The sequence below is a fragment of the Rhea pennata genome, chromosome 17 (assembly GCF_028389875.1).
Source record: "Rhea pennata isolate bPtePen1 chromosome 17, bPtePen1.pri, whole genome shotgun sequence".
In the NCBI taxonomy this organism is placed as follows: Eukaryota; Metazoa; Chordata; class Aves; order Rheiformes; family Rheidae; genus Rhea; species Rhea pennata.
The window spans coordinates 6,557,896-6,578,919 of record NC_084679.1 but is presented as its reverse complement, the minus strand read 5'-3'; the positions used below and the strand labels follow the sequence as shown (position 1 = coordinate 6,578,919).

General features: G+C 37.8%; 1 protein-coding gene across 1 annotated transcript in view; it reads right to left on the bottom strand.

Moving 5' to 3' along the window:
* Positions 1-21,024, bottom strand: part of ADGRD1 (adhesion G protein-coupled receptor D1) — a 161,667-nt gene that overhangs the window by 126,408 nt on the left and 14,235 nt on the right. Inside the window, exons 7-15 of the mRNA XM_062590274.1 lie at positions 20,290-20,466; positions 18,856-19,110; positions 15,200-15,264; positions 14,325-14,480; positions 11,357-11,416; positions 10,047-10,164; positions 9,512-9,622; positions 7,697-7,772; positions 3,932-4,073 (exon numbers count right to left, since the gene is read on the bottom strand). Of these exons, the coding sequence (XP_062446258.1) occupies positions 3,932-4,073; positions 7,697-7,772; positions 9,512-9,622; positions 10,047-10,164; positions 11,357-11,416; positions 14,325-14,480; positions 15,200-15,264; positions 18,856-19,110; positions 20,290-20,466 (1,160 nt within the window). The remainder of the gene's footprint in view (positions 1-3,931; positions 4,074-7,696; positions 7,773-9,511; positions 9,623-10,046; positions 10,165-11,356; positions 11,417-14,324; positions 14,481-15,199; positions 15,265-18,855; positions 19,111-20,289; positions 20,467-21,024) is intronic.

Here is a 21,024-nt window from a genome sequence, read left to right as displayed (position 1 = left end):
CATCTAGTCCTGCTTTTATGCGCACGTTCTGACTCTAGATTGCACTCTTCCACTGAGAAAAGATATAAATGAAATACAACAAAATATTTCATTTTAAGTCAGTCCATGATGGCAAAAGATTTTCTGCACTGGAGCAGGTTACCCAGAGAGGTTGTGGAGTCTCCTTCTCTGGAGATGCTCAAAACCTACCGGGACGTAACCCTGTCTAACATGCTCTAGGTGACCCTGCTTGAACAGGGGGCTTGGACTAGATGATCTCCAGAGGTCCCTTCCAACCTTACCCATTCTGTGATTCTGTGATTTCTGTGTGGACATATCTGACAATTTCATGTAACATTTGGATTTTTTACCTTTGATTTGGAATTCTAAAAATCTAGTTAGAAGATGCACAAAATGCTTTCCCATCACATAACACTGAAGTTAGATGCTGGAATGAACATAGAAAAGATCTCACCGGGTAACATTTAATTTTGACTTGAGAACCACTAGAAAATTATATTTAGCCCTCCATAGAGGCAGATTTCAACTCAGCTGTTATGTCCACAAATGGTTCAGGGGAAAAACCCAATGTGATTATGCAATTGCTAGCTGTACTTGTGGAGCAAAACTTCACTGCATCTCAAACTCCTCAAATTAACAGGATGCGACTAGTTCATTAGAGGTAAATGCCAGCAGCAGATTACTGAAGGGAACAAAAAGCAAGGAGGTGGAAAGCGCTCTGTCTTTCAGAGTGGTGCACCTTCTACGCTTTCTCTTCTCATGATTGTATGCCTAACAGTAATATCTACCACAGTAATCATCCCAGTACAGTCTGAACCGTGCTGAACATAAAAATTATGCTCACTACACAACTAGAAAGTCAAAATGCTTCTGCACTTCTAATTAAAATTCTCAAAATTTCAAATACAAGTGTATTGACATGTATTCACAGACAGATTTCAGACATCTCTGACAACAATTCAGAGCAGCTAAGAATTTCCCTGAAGAAATAACAGTGCTTAGATTGATTTTACTGCTGAGTAGAGGATTAGAAAACTGTCTATTCTCAGCCTGGAAAAATCCTGGAGTGCCAAATTGGAATAAAAACTTCAAGTCAAGAGCATTTGTAAAATACAAAAGTGTTCAAAACAATCTAATGTTTAGTCCTGAAAATAATTTTGACTAAATATATATTGTAAACAATAAATAACACAATGTTACAATAAATATAAACTTTTATCATCTAAATAAGTTGAATTCAATATGATTATTAAAAAAAGGCATAAGAACAATTCCAGCCAAGCAACCTATTCTGTAGAATAGGTAGCAAAAGGTCCACTCAGAACCAAGGATTTTAATCTGTTCTTGTTATTTTGCAGAGTTTTGGAGCACAAAGCATCAGGCATGATGCTGAAGTAAGGAGCTACAACACACAGTTCTTGCTCCCCCACCCACTCTCTCACCCCTCCAAGTTTCAGCCATACTTAAGTTTACTCAAAACTGAACTCCCCCCTCAATCTAAATGATCGTGTGCTTTCCAGTCCAGCTTGCTCTCAACCTATAACAACGGATTATCTTTGGAGTCCAAGGTAAAAATCTATAGAGGCAATTGGGCTGCTTTCCCCTACCCCCTTTTTTGATAAGCAAAGGAATAGATAGGTTTAAAACTGGTAGTAAAAAGATTTAAAATGCTATGAAGAACTTACAGACGGAATAAGGCAAAAGCATTACAGCAAGGACAGAAAGATACACTGTGCAGAGATATCTGGAAATGAGATTAAGCCAAACATATCAAAGTTTCATCCTTGTCTCACTCCTAAGCTAGCTATCTATTATTAATCTAGCTGTCTTCTGGATTTCAGATTTCTACACACAACTTCTCCATTTTTTGTTTTCATCCTTGTATCATAAGCCCTCCATCCAGGTCTTATTACAGCAAGAACCACTTCTATCCCAAGGTGGCTGTCACGGAGCTACTTTATAAATGCTGTTTATACAGTGGGGTAAATCTGCTTATTTGCTGCAAGAGAACAAAAAATGGTGTGGATTAAGTCATCCCTTTCAGCCCTAAGATATGCATGGAGCAATGCTAAACATGTAGCAATAAATATTCTGTTACTGTACTTGCCAAATAGTTTTGTTGATGCTTTTATATGGCCATAACTCTTAACTATGTTCCATTTTCAAAATGTTGGAGGGTTTATGTTTGTTTGTTTGGTTTTTTTTTTTTTTTTTTTTTTTTTTTTAAGTTTAAGACAACAATGGTAATAACGCCTCTCTACACAAAGATTAGATCTGGGCTGAACTGACAACTTAAACCAAAATATCTGTCTTTGCTTGCAAGCTCAGAAAATGCAATAAAGAGTTGTGAGGAATCAAACATGGAATACCATCAAGAGATCATTAAAAAAGGCCAAAGATGAAGACTAGTCTTTCCACCAACTTCCTGTTTCAACTGTATACACTTAAAAAAAAAAAAGTATTTTTAAACATCAGTAATAATCCCCTTTGCTCTCTACCCAATGTTGACACAAAACTAGCCTTAGGCTGCAGGTCAAAGCGAATGAGTTCGTTGCTATATTTCGTTGGCTGAACAAGTCAATAAAAATTTTCAAGCTTTCTTTCCTTCTGAGACCTCCAAGCAGTGGCATGCTTCATATGTGATATCACTTCTTTTACTTCTTAGAGATCCCAGTGTGTTGTTAATAATTTTTGCTAAGAATGACCTCCAGGACCAGAATGACCTATTAATAGTCAGATTTTTTTTCAAATGTCATTTAGCTCCTGAATATATTTTATATACCTTTTTTATTCATAAGTACACAATCTCTTCCTTTCAAATATTTGCTCCTTCTAGTTAATATCCTGCACGTTCCCTATAATGGAAGTAACAGTAAAAATATGGTAAATAAGATATGGCTGACTACAAACACAACACTGACCAGCTAGAGACAAAAAAGCCTCTTCCCTACCACACAATGAATCTCCAGTCAACCTGCATCTGCTGTACATAATATTTTATATAGACATATTCACAACACATTTTTTGTGCTACTGAAATAAATAGAAAAGAGAACATCCAAGGAATTTTTTTTTAAGAAACATCTAAGTACATCTTTAAAAACTTTGTTTTCCATTTCCGTTCAACACTACTGAGTAGGTCATGATTGCTGCATTCCTCAAGCCGCCATCTCAGAGTTTGAACTAAACTATTCTCTGTCATCAGCGACATGACAAAAGGAGGTGTCTCCTCCCCCAAGAGCAACTAGCAATAGCTATTTTTCAATTTCTTGACGGATTATGCTGATTTGGTAAAATCGAAGTGTCTTATAGAAGTTTATCTAGTTGAATAAACTTTGTTCCCTGTTCCTCGGATTCAGGATGGAATTCTGCTCTGCTCTTTAAAAAGGGAAGCTTGCGCTAGAACAAGAATTTGAACCTGTTCTATCCCAGGAGGTTGCTCTACTCATCATACTTCTGGCTGCCCTTGGAGGAGTTACTTCTCTGGGTTTATTCATGAAGAGATTTAAAGCACCTTAGTTTTATCCCAGCGTGGAGTAAGACCAAAAGCAAATGCCTCTGAAGTGTTTACATAAATGAATTCTTGTTTTCTCGCCAGCTCTAATGAGAAAGTAGTGATTCATACCGAACCTTTTATAAATTGCACAAACACATCTACAGAACAATACAATCAGAAGGGCCTAAAGCTATACTTGTCACCTTACCTTCTTTTCTCAACACATGCATTAATCAGCCTTTCGCTGTGATAGAAACAAAAGTCCTTGAAATGCAATTGTTAGAAAAATGTAATGTTGCAGTCACAAATGCCATCTGAATTGCAACTAAAAATACCCACAAAATTTACAAGAGAAATGCAAAGAAGCTGTCATAGAGACTAAAGTTTTGAACAGCCCTGATAATAGCCAAAACTGAAAATTCCTGTTTCACTTACCAATTTATGGGTAAGCTGGATGGTAATAAGTGGAGATCCTGAAAGATTGTGGGACAACGTAGGTGGAGGTTCCACTTTCAGGGAGATAAGGTAACTGGTTGCTGAGACTGTATAGGCTTTGTAGGCAGCAGCTTCAGCAATCCTTGGAAAGAAATAAACAATATGTTAAGGAAGTAATAAAAGAGCATTCTTCAATCCGTACCAGTGCTGGCCTGGTTCGACTTCACCTGAAAACCGTTGATCCTGTCTAGGGTAACTGTTGCAGTAATTTCAGAGATGTGCCTTACAGCACTCCGTTTCGTAACGGGCTGCCTAAAGCAAAAGGCTGCAGCAGCAGATGAAGCTTTTTCTTAGAGCTGCATCCAAGAACTCTCACCCACAGCCACTGCAACATCAGCACCTCTTTCCATTGAAGTCAACGAATTTCTGCAGGGGAGCAAGATCTGGCCCCAGAAGATCCTCTGCGAGAACTAAAGTCACAGATGAGCAGCTTTATAGATTAGGAGACCTGAGTTCATCAGCATTCCCCCATTCTGCTCGTCTTTTACAAAGGTTTAAAAGCCTTTTTGAAAGTGCCTTAGGTCATTAGAGAGAATTTTATGAAGTAAAGGGCATAAAAAAAAGGCTAACTAGGCAAAGCAACCTTTCAGTGAGCAGAAAGTTTGCCTACAAGCTCAGGTTACCTATTTAAATATATTAATGCACAACACATGCAATAATGCATGTGTATATTTTTATATTTAGAAGTAATTTATAACTTTACTCTGAAAAACTGAGTATGTCCAGAAAAGTTCACTAAACTCAGATCACAGAACAAAGAGGAAAACCTGACTAAACATCTGATCGATCCAGGCAGTATTTTTTTTCCTAGGCTAAGTTTGTTTGTTTGTTAGAGGCTTTTTATTTCTATTTTTATTTAAAACTTTTACTTTACACCAAAGGCATAAGTTTTTTATACTATCAGTACCAAACAGTGCCCGAGTAAAACGTTTTCTGTCATCTGCCTCTTAATCAGGTATGTGAATGAATGGTATTTATAATTACAAACATAAGCCATGGTGAATTAACCATCATTGTGGGTTTCAAAACATAGCACAGTAGTGGGAAGTGCCAATTTACAAAGCACTTTAAAAATCTTTTTTACATCTGCAACTTGTTACAATGCTTTCTTGTTTTTCTTTCATTGACAAAAAGAGTCATGTCAGATATTAAAACAACTCTATTCAATTACTCAGCGAAGTTAAATAAAACAGAACTTATTTTGCACAGTCCCAACCACCAGTCTTTTCCATTTCTCCAGACATTTTCCATTTTCATGTCTGACCAATTGAAAAAGAAAATCAGTATCAGAAATCACTTCTGCACCCAATAATCAAAATTTTAATTGAATTTGTTCATTAGAGGACAGAAATTTGCTATTTTATATGAAAGTAGAGAAGGACTTTTAAAGTTAAGGTCAGTATCTAGCATTTTGAGATTCCTTCTCCAAAGATTAAGCAGGGGCACTTTTTTTTCCCCCCTCACTCATTATCTGCTATTTTAACTTTGCATTAAGAAAGCTAGATGAATTTGGATACATGTAAAGAACTTCAGTACAAGCAAGAAGCTGTTTCTATGCTCTGTGCTTGCAAATGCCAATCTTTCCTCTCTGCGGCACAGTCTCAGCAATGCACCTGGCTGTCAGACGGCAGTGGATCTGCGATTCCCCTTAGCAAGATCATTACAGATTTATACAAACAAATAACTAGGAGCAGATTAGGGCTCAAAGCCGTTTTAATTTTGATTTCTTAAAAATAAATAAATAAAACAAACACAGGCAGACACACACAACCTGACTCCTCCTCTTGGAGGCTGATGGTTACATAGTCCAAAAATAGAAAAGTCATCTGGTGCTACAGCATGGAAGTTCCAAGTTTGGTTTTTAACCACAAGAAAATGAAATTCTGCCCTCAGGAAGAAAATGGGCAGGCTCCAAATTACAGGTGTTCAAGTGGCCTAAAGTTAGAAGAAGCCTAAAAGGTCTTTAGAACAAACTACTCTTAGAAAACATTGTTATTCTAGTGCAACAAACAAAAAAGATAATAGTAAAGTAAACAAAACTGAGCAGGAATCGCATAATTTTTAAAAACATTTTTCAGATACCTAGGGCTTGAGTCAACAAAGGAAAAACGCCAAACTAGCGTTCCATGTATTATTAGAACACAGTTTGGACAGATCTGCAACTGGAATTTTATAGACATGGTTCTGTAATGCTTTTATATATATATATATATATATATATATGTGTGTGTGTGTGTGTGTGTATGTATATGCACATGCATACTGCAAACAGTTCAAATAGTTTGAGTTATCTGGACAGAAATCTAGGAGGCATTTTTACTCCAGTGTTTGTGTGCTTGTTTGCTTTAACTATGCAACAGGGCCAGTTCCTTCATTCTGAGATATGAAGGCTAAAAATCCATATATTTTCGTGGAAGAGGGATCCGTCTCAAGATCCTCTGCAAAATTCAATACATGAACACCCACAAAGATGACTGACTGTGCGTGTTCACCACATCAGAGCTCCAGAAGTTGTAGATTCTAGGGCGGTGCACTGGAGTACAACGTTCTGAGGTGCAAGTCTTCACCCACTTCACCCACTGATCGTTTATCCTTGCTGAACTGACTTAAGACCCTACTAATTCTCTTTTTCTCTGTAGGAAGTTGAAATTACATTTTTTATCTTAATAAATTGCAGGGATCCTCCTGCTTGAAAAACATAAGCTGTCATAAATTATTGCCTCTATTTCTTCATACCAGTAAGAAATACTGCACACTAATGATAGGGTTCCTTTACACATACCTGCTAACAGTCCTTTTTTGAGAGAGCAGGGTACAAAACGGTGCAACTTCCTACTTGATTTAAAAGTGCTGTTTAGTAACAGTTGTGTCATTATCTCAGTGTGATTAGACTGGTCGTAAACCAGGAATCTTTACCCTGGAGTTCATAAATACATGCCAGTGTTATCATGACCTTCCTCTCTTTACACAGAGCTACATGCAAGGCACTCTGTAAAATGCATGCTGTATCCCTTTTTCCACTGTCACACACAACGTGGTAAAAAGCCACAGACTGAATAAGACTGAGAACCGGTGTAACCTAATCTATGTCCCTTAGCGGAGATCAAAAAGATAAATTAATACTAGCTTAAAATAAAAGTGTAATGATTTACATGAATGGCCTTGTAAAATTCCCCAGTGAACTGTCTTGCTGAGAGATATGCAACCCTTAGTTTATCTTATCTACTAATGATTTCATTGGTAACAGCGTATAAAGCAAACGGTCTTTGAAGTATCGCATGGTTTATTGTTGTAAAATTATCTCAGAGGCTTATAGGATTAGGATTCAGAGCTTTCCTTAGGAGGGATGTTATGTTTTCTTGTTTCATTTAAGCACAAACATTATCTTTATGCATGTCAGGAGAGAAGATATAATTTGGTCTTATGAGACAAAGATTAGAATTATAAAATTCTAATATCCAATCTGATTAACAGAAATAAGAGACAAGGAAAGACAAACATGTTGCTGCGGGAATCTATTTTACCACAGCATAAAATAAACCTAATAAAAAGATTTAATCTCTTTCTAGTTAATGACTAAATGTCCTTAGCATTGCAGAATCGGGATTATGGCTCATAATTTATTTACAGTTGATAAAGGCATGACTGTTATAATGGTACATCACTAAAGTAAACTGCTACAGTGTGAGGGTTCCAGATACTTACTTGGTATCCATAGGATTGATATTATGAAAGAAACCGTGCATGTTATGGTAAAGCAGGCCAACAATGGTTATCCAAGCTGTGAAAAGGCAACAGAGGTTATTCCTTAGAGCAGCAGTTCCAAGAGACATTTCTCTCCTAGACTTCAACTCCCTGTTAAATAAGAGCCTTGACTTCTGTAAACTCTCATATCTTTACTTCAGCAGAGTTCTGATCACTCTGTTGAGTAAATGGAAAGGTATGAACAACCTGCAAGACAGCACCGGAACCGTCAAATGTAAAACAGAAAGCTGCCTGCCCTGGTCAACTACGCTTTAACAACTTACTCATCTTGAAAGTAGCGAGCTGTCAATTAAAAAGCCCCCATGAGAACCACACGCCACTAGAAACGGCCACAGGACATAAGTATCTGTGCCTCAGGGGCAGCCACAGCACTCTCCAGGCTACTTGACTACCAGCAACACTCACGCCAGCTTGCAAAACTCAAACACGGGCAACCAGTTTGTCTGTTGTCTGCTTGCTATATGCGTTTCAAGTGCTCCAGCATCTGAGCGAAGAGACAGATACATATGTTAAGCGGCAGCCACACAGATGTCCTTTATTATCCCTTTCTCTGGATTCCAGTACTTATAATGCCAACTGTTTAAGATGAAATAATCAGTTTTTAATTTAGTCCCCTTGTACAGCATTAAAATGTTACCTGAAGCTTAAACTTGCTCAGAAGTGAGAGCTAGCTGGTTTCTATCTCTCCTGAACAGTTAAATATCTTACAGGCTGGATCATTTCAAGACACAAAACATGATAAATTTCTGTATCAAGAAAAAAAATCCTCATGGTGAGAAGACTTCATAAGTGGCAAGGGAAAAACTCCTTTCACATGTATTTTTAGCATTACAGATTGGTTTGCAGTTATAGTTATTCAAGTCTTGGAGCGCTCACAGCAAAGTCTCCAGCCAAAGGCCTTGCCAGTGGGAAGAGGCAAAGCTGTCTCCACACACCGGACAGATAGTTCTGTAAGCACCGGGCTATTTCCCGCGGCAGGCCACCTGCAGCTGGCTTTATGAAGAGAGACCAACCTTCCTTCAACAGAGGCGGCTAGGAGAAGGGGCTCCAGACAAGTTATGCGGATGCAGGTAGGTGCTTTTGTAAATGTTTCCTTTAAGGATTAATTATAGCACAGGTAATTAACATCAAACACCCTGTAATTTTAAAATCTTGACTAAAGCTTCAGATTTTGGCCATATCACCAGATCTGGGGATTATTAAAATTTTAGCTTAGATACGTATTTCAATACTGAGTTCTGCCTTTCTCCCTTCACTGCAGTTTACATCTTTATTCTGTTTCTGTAGTTGCTGTTACTTAAATCTTTCATTTTATGGAATTAATCCATAACACCTTACGACATGTTTTGCATGATGGATATGTGATGCAAGATCTGATACCTTGGAATTCCTTAAAAATAGCAGTTCAGATGACTAAAAATAAATTATGAAATTATGAAATGGCTTCCCTGATGTCAAAAGATGTCCAGATTAAGCCTTTACAGTCTGTGTGGCCAAGCTGTAGTATTCCAGTTTAATTTAAGTATCCTTCAAGTAATCTGGAACATTACTTGCATTACTGCAAGAATACTGCATATGAGAAGAATATTGCATTAATCATTCATTAATATCACAGGGAAATTGTTTCTGTTTCAAGCCAGCATAACTGACAGTGATCAAATCAGTTACTACGAAAAATACAGCAAACTAAAAGCAGAATGATTTCCAGATAAGCTGTTTACATGATTCTACCCCTCGGATTAAAATTTTCCTTACCTGTTTTGTGAAAAGCTTCACTGGGGATGGAAATATAACTCTGCCCTTGAGATGGAAAGCGATAGTGGGACAAATTCAGAGTCTGAGGATACATTTTGGCCAAGGAGTAATCTGTGTGATAACCCCCGCCAAAAAAGGGGAGGGGGGAGGAAAAAAAAAATTAGAACCTACTTGAGTACATTAGGGTCAACTCTTTTAGTAAGTATTGCAAGTTTTGACTTTGAAGCCCCAGCTATTCACAGAAATTTACTTTAATTGCTCATATACTATTGGACTAATCTCACAGAATTCATATTCTGAACTCCTCCCCAAATAACCTAAAGGAAGCTAACACCGCTGTCAGAGCTGAATAACTCTGGACTAACTGTATAGTCACCTTTCCACAACCGATACAACATCTTCTGTTTAACAGAGCAAATAACTTATTTTGATTTCCTCCTCCACGTTGGCAAATGGGGGCTACAAGCATGGAACTATTTATGATACCCAGACATATTCCAGTCCAGAGGGAGAGAACATTTCTGCTAAATCCTACCTGCCACAGGTGACGTGCCCTCAACGGTTACAGGTAACGAGTTTTCTCCTAGGTGGCGGGTCACGTGCACTATCACACAGTCAATAGTTTCAATTAAACTTCCAAATATGGGAGCAGTCTGGGGGGGGTGGGGAAAAAAGAAGGCTCTATAACAAAAGAAACTGAAGTTCATAGCGCAAAATGGCAAGGTGCCGTGATAAATTCCTGTTTGATTCATCATTCGACTGCCCATATACGTTTCACCACAATCTTCTGCACAGATGGTGAATGAAGCGTTACATGGATTGATACCACACAGAGCCCAGGATCACAAAATTGCTCCACAGTATGTCCCCAAGTGACTCTTTGCTCCCATCAGCATTTGACGATTATATTAGATTCAGCACAACGAGGCCAAGAACTGAACAGGTTATTTTGGCAATATATAAAGACCGAAAAAATTCCCACCCCATCCTAATGCCAGACTAGTATCAGATCTTCATCAGAACATAAATGTCAAACTACGGAATATATAAACTTATTTCAGCTTTATTAAAAGATGTCAGCGCTCCCTGGCATAAAGTTACACTCAAAGTGTTTATATGCCCACTGGAAAGCAGCCCTCCAGGCTGAAACTTGATGCATAAAAATGAGTGAATGCATGGCTTAATGGAAAATAAATGTTTGAATATTCATTTGCATGAGAAACGATCACACTTTATGCTAAGAACTTAAATCCATTAGACGTTTGTCTTTCTTCAAAGCCTTTTACGATTCAGTAAGAGCTTAATTTACTTTAGCCTGTCCCCTTCTCTCATTGTAAGGGCTCTGTATTCTGAAAACTTTGCTCCCTTAAGATTCAAACTTCAAAAGATCTCAGGAAATTCTTGAATTGCTCCTCTTAGTATTTCTTTGCACTCTAAAAGAGGAACTAGAAGTGAAAAGGGATAAAAAAAATCACTCTCCCGCTCTCAACGTTTAACTTCTCTAAACACTGCTGTATATTTCATGAATATTGAAAAGATATATGTTTAAATTAAATAGAAATATTACTTTAAAATATCTGGTGTTTTTCAAATTCATGAACAGCCGAATTTGGAGTAGAAGTCATAGAAATCATAGAAGTTCCTTATTTTAAGGCTCAAAAACACTACAAAAGAAAATTATTTTTTGTCTATAGATTTTTAATTAAAATGACAGAAACCTATGAGAAAACAAGTCACACTGCCAAGAAGTTCTGACATGAATAATAGAGGCAACTCTATTTTCATTTCTATACATGAGAAAATATGCACCTGAAATAACCCACAAATCTAAGCTATATGTCTTACCTTTGATTTATCAGCCCAGGCAGGCAGTAAAAGAAAGTCTTCAACAGTTTTTAAAAAAGCCTAGAAGATAAATAAAATTGTATTATTTGATTAGTTATTCATCAGCTACATCTCCAGGTAAGCACGTAAGGCAGATCTCTGCTAGGATTTCCTCAGATTTATTTTAAGATGACAGAGCTGTTCTCATGCATGTCACAGATTCATCCCCTACCTGCCAGCCCTCTCATCATATTTTATATAGTGAGATTTTAAAGTAATAGTTTATTTAATAACACCCCTGTGAGACTCCCAAAACGCAATGGTTCCACTACAGCTAAGGTGACAATGCTGGAACAAAATGAAGCCACTGAAATTCATATAACACTAATGCCCAGCCTCATTAAGTGAAGAGATATTGCAACAGCATGGGTATATTTCTGGGCACCATTTCCTGGATTATCTACTTAACTTTTGCATTTGGAGGTTGTTTTGGAGGTCAGGATCTGTCACAGCGGGCACTGTTCAAGCACTCGGCACAGCACAACCCCCAAGAAGTCTTGCCAACGAAGACAAACAGGAGGAGGGGAAACTAGAGCACAGGGAACGCCTGGCTCCCAAATCATGCAGCAGGCTACGACAAACTAGGGTCAAAAGCCAGGTCGCTCCATTCCCTGCCTAAAAAGTAAGACTAGCCCCCAGCTCGAGGCAAGGCGCTTCCGTAACTCTCACCAAGGGCGTACGATGGGCTAAAACAAGGACTTGGGTCTTGAAAGTGAAGTTGGTGTCTCCTGCTTCAATGCCTATCTGCTAAAGTGTCTTCAGAGCGTCAGCCTGGTTACAGGAAAGTCCCACCAAGAAATGTAGAAGAAAGCAGCAGTGGTGTTTTCTGAGGACATTTTTGTAATCCGTAACATATGGGCCAGCTTTGAGGCTTTGCTATACGAGCTTTACCCTTAGGGGCTAGAGGCTCTGCGCTGCCCCTTTCAGTGTGGAATTCCACCCGGCATGCATGAAAATTATGCTAAACCCAAGACCCAGTTGTGCAGTGTATTTAGGAAGGATCTCTTTCCAAGGCCCAGGATTTTTCCAGAATTACCCCGAAGAGGGTATGGTAGACCACTAGGCAGGGAGAGAAAGCAGGAGAACTAGACCTCCTGAGCAGAACAAAATTATAACAGAAAACATAAGAAAAGATGTGTCAGAAGCAACTTATTATAAATGCATGTCAGCAATCAGAACATTTATTGTGCAGCACTTTTTTTTTTTCTTTTGTGCTGTGAGGCATATGACAACCAGGACAGAGATAACTAGAGAAAAGAGTACGCGTTCTCAGTTCCTGCCTGTCAGGGAATTAGCTGCACACAACACAAAGCCAAATCATCAATCAGACAAACGATACAGCCTGTACGCATGATCAGGACTCTCTGGTGTTTGTTTCCCAAAATAGCTTTGCTAAACATAATCACGTCCCGCGTTTCTGTCTGCACATCGCTTTCATGGCACCCACGGCAGCGTTAGATAGCGTGAACGAGCAACGAAACGGCAACTGCGATGGTGTGGGAAACGGGTACGATAACTGACTGGATGATATCCCCCTCTCAGTGGGGATCCGCCCCCACACACACCTTTCAACAAAATGAAAGAAACACCACGTTAAAGCTTTTTAGAAGGATTTTTGCTCCATATTAAACCGATCCATAAAATTCCAGCTTTAAAGTTTGCAAATGCTAAACCTTTAACGTAACAATTGCTGCCCATGTATTTTTCAAAAGTACTTATTTATATTGTTTGTCTGAGCAAACAACCCTTGTCACCTTTGTACTACCCACGCGCTCAGAGAAGCGATCACCGGTGAGGCCAGAGCTGACTACTGTAATAATAGTTTTCTAGCTTGTTGAAATGAGGGAATTAGCTGCCCATCACTTTACAGAAGGTTAACTTTCTGCTAACATAAAGTGACCCCTTGTCCTCAGCTCAGACTGCAGAAAGCTCCCCCACCACCACCTTTGTGGATTAACTTAAACAAGAATGAAGTTTTGGACCTGATCTTACAATGAAGAATTTTAGTGGAGATCTGCAATATCTCTACCACAGTACCTGCTGTGTTTGCAGCATAGCATAAGGTAAGGGCGTTAACTCCCAAAAGCTAAAGACACTAATGTTGCCAACAGTCCCTCTCCCACGGGTTGCCAGCTCCAGTGCAGAGCATTGCCTCAGCCATTCTAGAGTCCAGCAAAAATACTGCATGACTTTGCAAAAGAGAAACTGCTGGACTGGCACTACTTAGCCTATGATCACTACAGGAGCAATAAACACTAAAAAAAAAAAAAGATTGGACAGACAGCAGTAATTGATAACACTTTAACCCTCCACTGTGGGATTTAAACTAACTTGCTTGGGTATCAGTAGCAGTCTACTGCAGTAGTGTGGAACTCAAATATGCTAGATAGTAAGTATATACCTGGGTAGCTAGCCCAGGCTGAGCTCCAGTACAGCCACAACTAGATGCTTCCTGCATCCATGTTAACCAGTTTGCAATATGTCTCCGTTTTGCAGCTGTCACTACTGTGATAAAAACATCTAAGTCCTATGCCTGACAGAGGACTGGCAAACTCAGCTGCATTTTAGATCACCCGGATCTAAATGCTAAATTTTTTCTAAGAATGCATATCATTGATTGGATACATTTGCAGCTGAAAACAACTTCATAAGAAATTATTTTTCTTTTGCCTTTGTCTGCTTAACTACATAATTATTTTTAATCTGCAGTCACGATTCCAAATGTTTAGAATTTAAGTTTTAAATAATATCCTCTGATCTTCAAGCCATTTTCTGTGGTTGAAACACATGTTCTGACACTTATTAAAATAGTTCTATTTTTTCTCGTATTTGCAATCAGCAAAAACTTTCAAAGCTGAATTTTATGTTTCAGCTTCTGGAGCAAGTTCAGGGTTACCTGGCTTCACATACAGATCTGAAAGAAATATACCTCAGTCAGACGTAGAGCAGTATTTTCTGACAAGGATTGGTTGGGCAAGTTGAATGACAGATTTTCTAGGTAGTTCAGCATGGTATCTGGGGAGTGAGAGTTTCTTCTTTCCTCAGTCAGATTAGTTATGATGGGATGATAGGCATTTGTAGACAGCTGCAGGAGATAGAGAGCTCATCAGAACTTATAGGCAGTCATTATGTATGTTTGTAGCCCTAAGAGAGTTAAATGACAGTTTTTAATTCTCTGAGAATCACTACAACATTGTCAAGCAATGTAACTTCAAGACTTGTCCTATGTGGTTCTCTGGCCCTAAAGCCAAAAAGGTAGGTTCCTGACCCAGTCTTCTCCTCCTCTTTGGATAGAGCACAACCTAGTATGACCACTGGGATTACACAGAGGAGACCAGGTAAACCAAGAGCAAAAAGGAAAGCATATGAACGAATAGATACGGTAATCAGAATCAGACATACATGGCATTTTTCATTAGACATTCAGGTCATATCCACCATGGTTTCCTGAAAGTCTCTGATCAAGGTGACAAACGGAACTTGGACATTACAGATATCAAGCAAGTGAAAAAAAAAAAATCAATGTTTTTGAATGCCCTCCTATATCTACAGTAGGCTAAAATATTTCAGAAATTTGTTTTCTGTTTATAGGAAACAGATTTTTCTTTACCAGTGAATTCCCTGCACCTGTCCCAGTTCATTTCTATTCTTATTAAGGATTCTGTAGCTTGCATATCTGAAAATCTTTAACTGGGTTAGTCAAATAAATGCCACTAACAAAAACTAATCTGTGGAGGACCTGTAACTCTTTGTAATATATACACATTCTGGCGTTACAGAAAAGAGTTATGAGGACTGTCCTACCACAGGCCTTGGAGTAGTTGTCACCGTAGACCATGGAAGCGTTGACGAAAGCACAACTTGCACACCTGAGGAAAATAAAGGCTATTTTAATACATACATACATACAAGAAAGTTTACTAAAACTGTATTCCCATTGCAGGCTGGAGCAGCTCTAACTAGAAATAATCATACTTGCTGTTTGCGTTTTACTTATTTTCAGTACTGGAGCTGCATAGGCTTGTTTAAACAATTTCTTCTACTATTCTTCTCAATTTTATTTCATCTTTATACAGTTGAATTTTGCAACCTAATCCAAGTCTTAAACACTTGAACCTTTCTTTGCAAACAGGAATTTAAGTGTTATTTGCAGTTCGTGGGAAACTCTTCCATTAAAAAGGGAATAACTGTATGATTAAAACATCGACATTCAACCTCCTTCTCTAGCTCTGATGCAGACGCTTTGGTAAGCTATTTAGGGCAAATTTTTCAAAATCCGCTATACCTTATGAAGAATAAATTGTCTATAGACACTTCGGAAATTTTCACTCATGACCTTCCTATATTTCACTCATCTGTCCTAGGTTCTCTTTTTAGACTATAAACGCTTTAGAACAGGCACTGTGGGGTTACAGGCACTGGATAAAAGCGATACTCAGGGCTCAGCTATTATTTCCAGACAGTAGTGTTGTCTAAATAATTGTGTCTTGGGTCTAACCTGCTCGAGTGCTAAATAAGGGCACATACATGCAGTTAAAAATCAGAAAGCAACTTTCAGCAAAAGTCTTTAAGAAACATTCAAGGCCAGTGAAAATCCTTGTGTTGCTTGCAATGAAAACAAGGCACCACCCTCAAACAGAAAACCAACATTGATAGAAACAGTAGCATATTAGAGCCTATGAGGCATGTTTGCTTTGCATAAAACAAGAACCCTGGTCAAGTAGGCAAAATACAGCCAAATAGTAGTTTGAACGTATTATAGAAAGCATCTCTAGCAGATAGCTGGGGTGATTTCAAGCAACAGTGAGGCTGCCATTAAACAATCTAGCTTTACTAATAAAAGTAACCTGCTAGAACTACACCCATTGAAGATTACCATACGAGTATGTCATAAGTGATTTGTCAAGACAAAAAAAAAAAAAAAAAATCAATTTTGGATAGTTTCCAGCTGCTCTGTTTTAAATATATTGATTCCTCTCTGTGCAAGGGGATTTATGGGTCATTTGTGATAGTGAAATAAAATTTTCTTCTAATCTGTGTCTTCCCAAGAATTTATGTGTGCTGAAATACCACACTCCCAGGCAAAATCAAACAGTAGTGGCATAGGTTGGTCACATTTTTCTTCATGGACCCAAAATGAACATGATCATTCATTCTATTAAAAAACAAGCTGTCCTATTAAGTTTCTTATGTCAGACTGCAGTAGCCCAGCTTCATCCCCAGGTTTAGTTCTGCAAGGACAATAAATAGTAAACCAAGGTCATCCTTGGTATCTGTGTTGATTACTACTGTAATATTTCTTGCTTTCCAAGGCTGCCCCAATTGTATCTGTCAAGATGGAAAAAAAAAAAAAAAAAAAAAAAAAATCTGATCAGTCTACACCATCGAGGAAAAAAGCAAAAGTCAATATTCTACATTTTTCAAGTGCTCAAAATCACTTGATTGGCTTAAAGTTCATAAAACTTACAGAAATAATATACCTAGAGTCACTTTCCACACACATCCAGCTTTAATTTAAAGAGGCCAGAAATTTTAGATTTTCCACTGAAAATTGGTAGTTTCAAATAACTCTAAAGACCTGTGAACTACAGTTTTAAGGGAAAAAAAATCACTTAATGTCACATAAATTACAGCAAACTTATAAAATCTCACAGCACAATAATATATTACCTCAATATATAAATGAGATTTAGAAGACTTGCTACATTTTTTTTTTTTTTGAAAACAAAGTGCAACTCTGTATTTAAACTTCAGCAAGAATCAGGTACTCAGATACTCAGATTCTGCTGAAGTCTTTGAAAGTCTCAGCTGCAAATATTAACATCCAGCAACTAAATATTCCGACACCAATGACCCCAGTAAGATTACAATGCCCTAATGTATAATAGATACGGACACAAACTTGTTCCGTGATTTCCAAACAAAGAATTAAAAATTTAACTTCAAAATAGGATTTGCATCCATAGAAAACACTTTCCATGATGCTTTGCCTGTTCGTTAGAATGAAGATAGGGGGTTAGAACAGTGGAAGACTTCAGAGGATGGTTCTTGTGGATTCACAGGAATTTAAGGGGTTAAAAAATTAGTTGCCCTTGTATTTATATAAGTCATGCCTCTCTGACAGTGAAACGGGGCACATATATAGATGATCAGGTCAATCTGAGAATCCACTGCTCTAGAGTTTAGTAACATAACATTCTTCTCGTGTTGCATTAAATCAAGGAATGTGATTTATGGGAGCTTTGGGTTGGATAGTGTTATAGTAACCCTAGTTTGTTGTGAAAGATACAGCAGCCAGATACAATAGCAATGTTTCCAACATGACCTGAACACTATAAAGTTAATAATTTTTTTCTTTTTAAATACGATGATCAAACACAGAACAGAAAATTTATACTATTTCTGGAATTAAATGACTGCTCTCTGAATCAGAAGGCCTGAAAACATAAGAATCACTTTTTAAAAAGCAAAATTTTTAAGGTGATTACTGTGATTTGTGTTGCAAAGCAAACAGATTGCTCCATTATATACCAGCTGGAGGCTTTTTCAGTGAATTCAATCCTAAATAAACTGGATTGCTGTAAGCAAACCTGGAAATCAAATGTATGCATTCTCATTTTGATGGTTTCATCAAAAGTTCTGTATTATTCAAAGAGTTTTTGATGTAAAAGTGGTTCCCACGGGTTTTAAAGGACAAGAGCAATAGGTTTAACTGCTTTAAGTCTGAATAGCCCAGTAAAAATATAGGAAAGCAGTGAAACTGTCAGTGAAGCTAAATGGTCAAGATGCTCCATAGCTTTCATTCAGAAATGGATCTTTCTAATTGCTACTCACACACAAGCGCTTTATAGCAACACAGCCTTTCTCGTAGTGAAAGATTTATAATAACGATCCACAGGATGGCTGGTGGAGTTTACTGGCCACTGTCTAAGTCCGACATCTTTGCTGAAATCTCAGTTGTTTTACTTTTATATTTCAGCTGATATCTTCTTTATGGTTCACAAGCATATGTGGGTTAAGTCTTCATCCTTCCAGAAACTGGAAGATGAGCGTTATTATCCACATCTTCTGGGAACACATTTAGAGGCTGAGTTGGCTCCAAGTTACACAACAACTAGTGTGCAAGTTAAAAATCTACTGTCAGTATTCCCTAATACCATTCTACCCCAGTCTAATCATCATTTCTCTTCTCTGATCGTAGGGGATCTAATAATGGCAAGATGCTTCTAGTTTTGCTAACTTTTGGCGACATTTTAAAGGAGAACAAGATGAAAAATACGCACAGAGAGCTGAAAGTTTCAGTGGCATTTATATTTGCATTTCTGTCAGCCTCCATAAAAAAAAAAAGCGTATTCAATAGCTGAAAGTTGGAAAACAGTAGCAAAAAAATCCCACAGGCTAAGTATAAAGTCAACAGCTTTACAAAAGAGAACTTATGGCAACAGCACGCATATACTCACCAACAGCGGCCGTAAAGTACTGCTCAATTTCATTGGGGGTGAGCGCCCTTTCCCATATAATAAATTCATCAAATGCCCCATTCACATAGCGCTTAGTTTGATCCCCTTCTGTCCCAGTCAGCAGATTTGCATTGGGGTCTCCATAATCATAGAAAACTTTCCCGTTTGGATCAGTTGTGTTTAGCGTTCCATTGACATAGACTTTCAGTCCTTCTCTTGATTTCCAAGTGAAGAGAACGTGTGTCCAGTAAGGACCTGCAACGTATTGATAGTCACAGTAAAATCCATGAATCAACTTTAGTTAGAGTCTTTCCTATTAAGTTTTTGCTAACTTTGGCAATATTGTAGAGCTATATTCAAAGTGTTAACAGTTAGGGAATGTTTGTATCACATACATCAATCGTTGCCCGTTTGGGAAAGAACTTCAGTAGAATGGCTCTTAGCTTTTGTCTTATCTGGGCTCACTGAAGTTGCATAAATTACGCTTGCTAAGTACTATTAGCCAAGATTTGAAATCTCTTCAAAGCTGACTCAAAACTCCCCATTCAGCAAGAAATGCATAAAGACTCCAAGAACTGGACAATAGGAAAATAGATCAACTAAGAGAAATCTGTTTTTGTCATAGGTCAGAGGCCTAAAACGTAATATTTATTTTTGCTTAAACTAATCCACAAACATGCAAATTATTCTTACCATTTAATGGCTTTTATCTTAAAACATCATTTCTAAACTGATTTATTAAGCTGTAACAGAGCTGTAATAGAGTTTTGTTACTATGAAAAAGTCTTATTTTTCCAATTTAAAGGAGTTAAATTAAGAGAAGATTTGATGCCCGATAGTGGCATTATCAAATCCAAGAATTTGTTCCAGCCATCAGGTAATACCACTTCCTGACAATATACAGTTTAGATCAAAGATAAAAACAGAAAGGTATTTTCTATTCATAAGATGTTTATTAATACCATTCAAGGCATACAAAACTTGATCCTTTGCAGATAATTAAAAGGTGAAACCACTGAACACATAGTAAGGTAGTTATCAAATGAAATCTAAATTTGAGAGGCACTGTAGCAACACACACATCCAGTTTCAGAATATACTGAGAACTGTTGGGGATTAACGTGCATTCCTCACTCCTCTGTTTCCATGTAAGTGGCCATTAGTCTATTGACGTCAATAAGAACTCTGTTTAAGGAACACCAGGAGTACAGGTCCAAGGATATTTGCTGAATAGCATCAGTTCATGCTTTCTTTCTGCACACCAGGAGAGCTATTAGGCACAGAGATGCATCTTATTCTTCTTCTTTCCACTTTCCTCCCCACCCCGCCCCAAGTCCACTTCTCTTTCCTGAAGTTGTGTTTTTAACATATCTCTCCCTGCAAGAATAAAGTAAAATATAACAAAGAAATGAGTAAAGAAAAGGTGACCTTTACCTGGCGGACTAAAGCTTGCTTTCCACTTCATTGCATTTCCACGGGTGTAAAATTCTACAGAGCCTTCACCTTCATTTGAACAGATTTTGAAACCACTGGAAATTACTTGTCCACCAGAGGCAGAAGGAAACCTATCCTGCTGATCTTGAGTCTTCCAGAAAAAGGAAAACGTTACTCCTGATGGAAGCAAGTGAGGGGATTTAAAATGGAAACAAAACAAACAAAACACAAATGCAATTAAAAGCTTCCAACACTGTAGAATACAGACAGTGGAAATGGTTTTAAGGATAGATCACCCGCTAACATAAACAAGGAGAGCTCACAAGTCAGAGATATTTTCCTCCACTACTCTGAACAGTATTTTTAATACTATTCCACAAATTTTTTGTCGTACTAACTTAGTAGAAATGTTAAAGTTTATATTATTGAACAATAAGTAGTTAGCTACGTAGTATCTTCTGGTCTAAGTGACCTTTCTGTTCATCCTCGGTACAAGTTGGGCACTGTCATATCTATGTACAAAGTATTTTGAGAACAGTGTATGATAAAATAATCACCAAGGAAATGTTAATTAATTATCACTAGCCTCATAGACATCAATCAGTATATGAACAGTCCAAGTTTGCCAGATCTTGATGTATATGGGTTGGAAGTTTTAAATGCTGTGATTTCCCAACTCAAGAATTTGAGGTCTGTTGTAAATGCCTGCTGATGAGGGTATTGCAAAGTTACTCT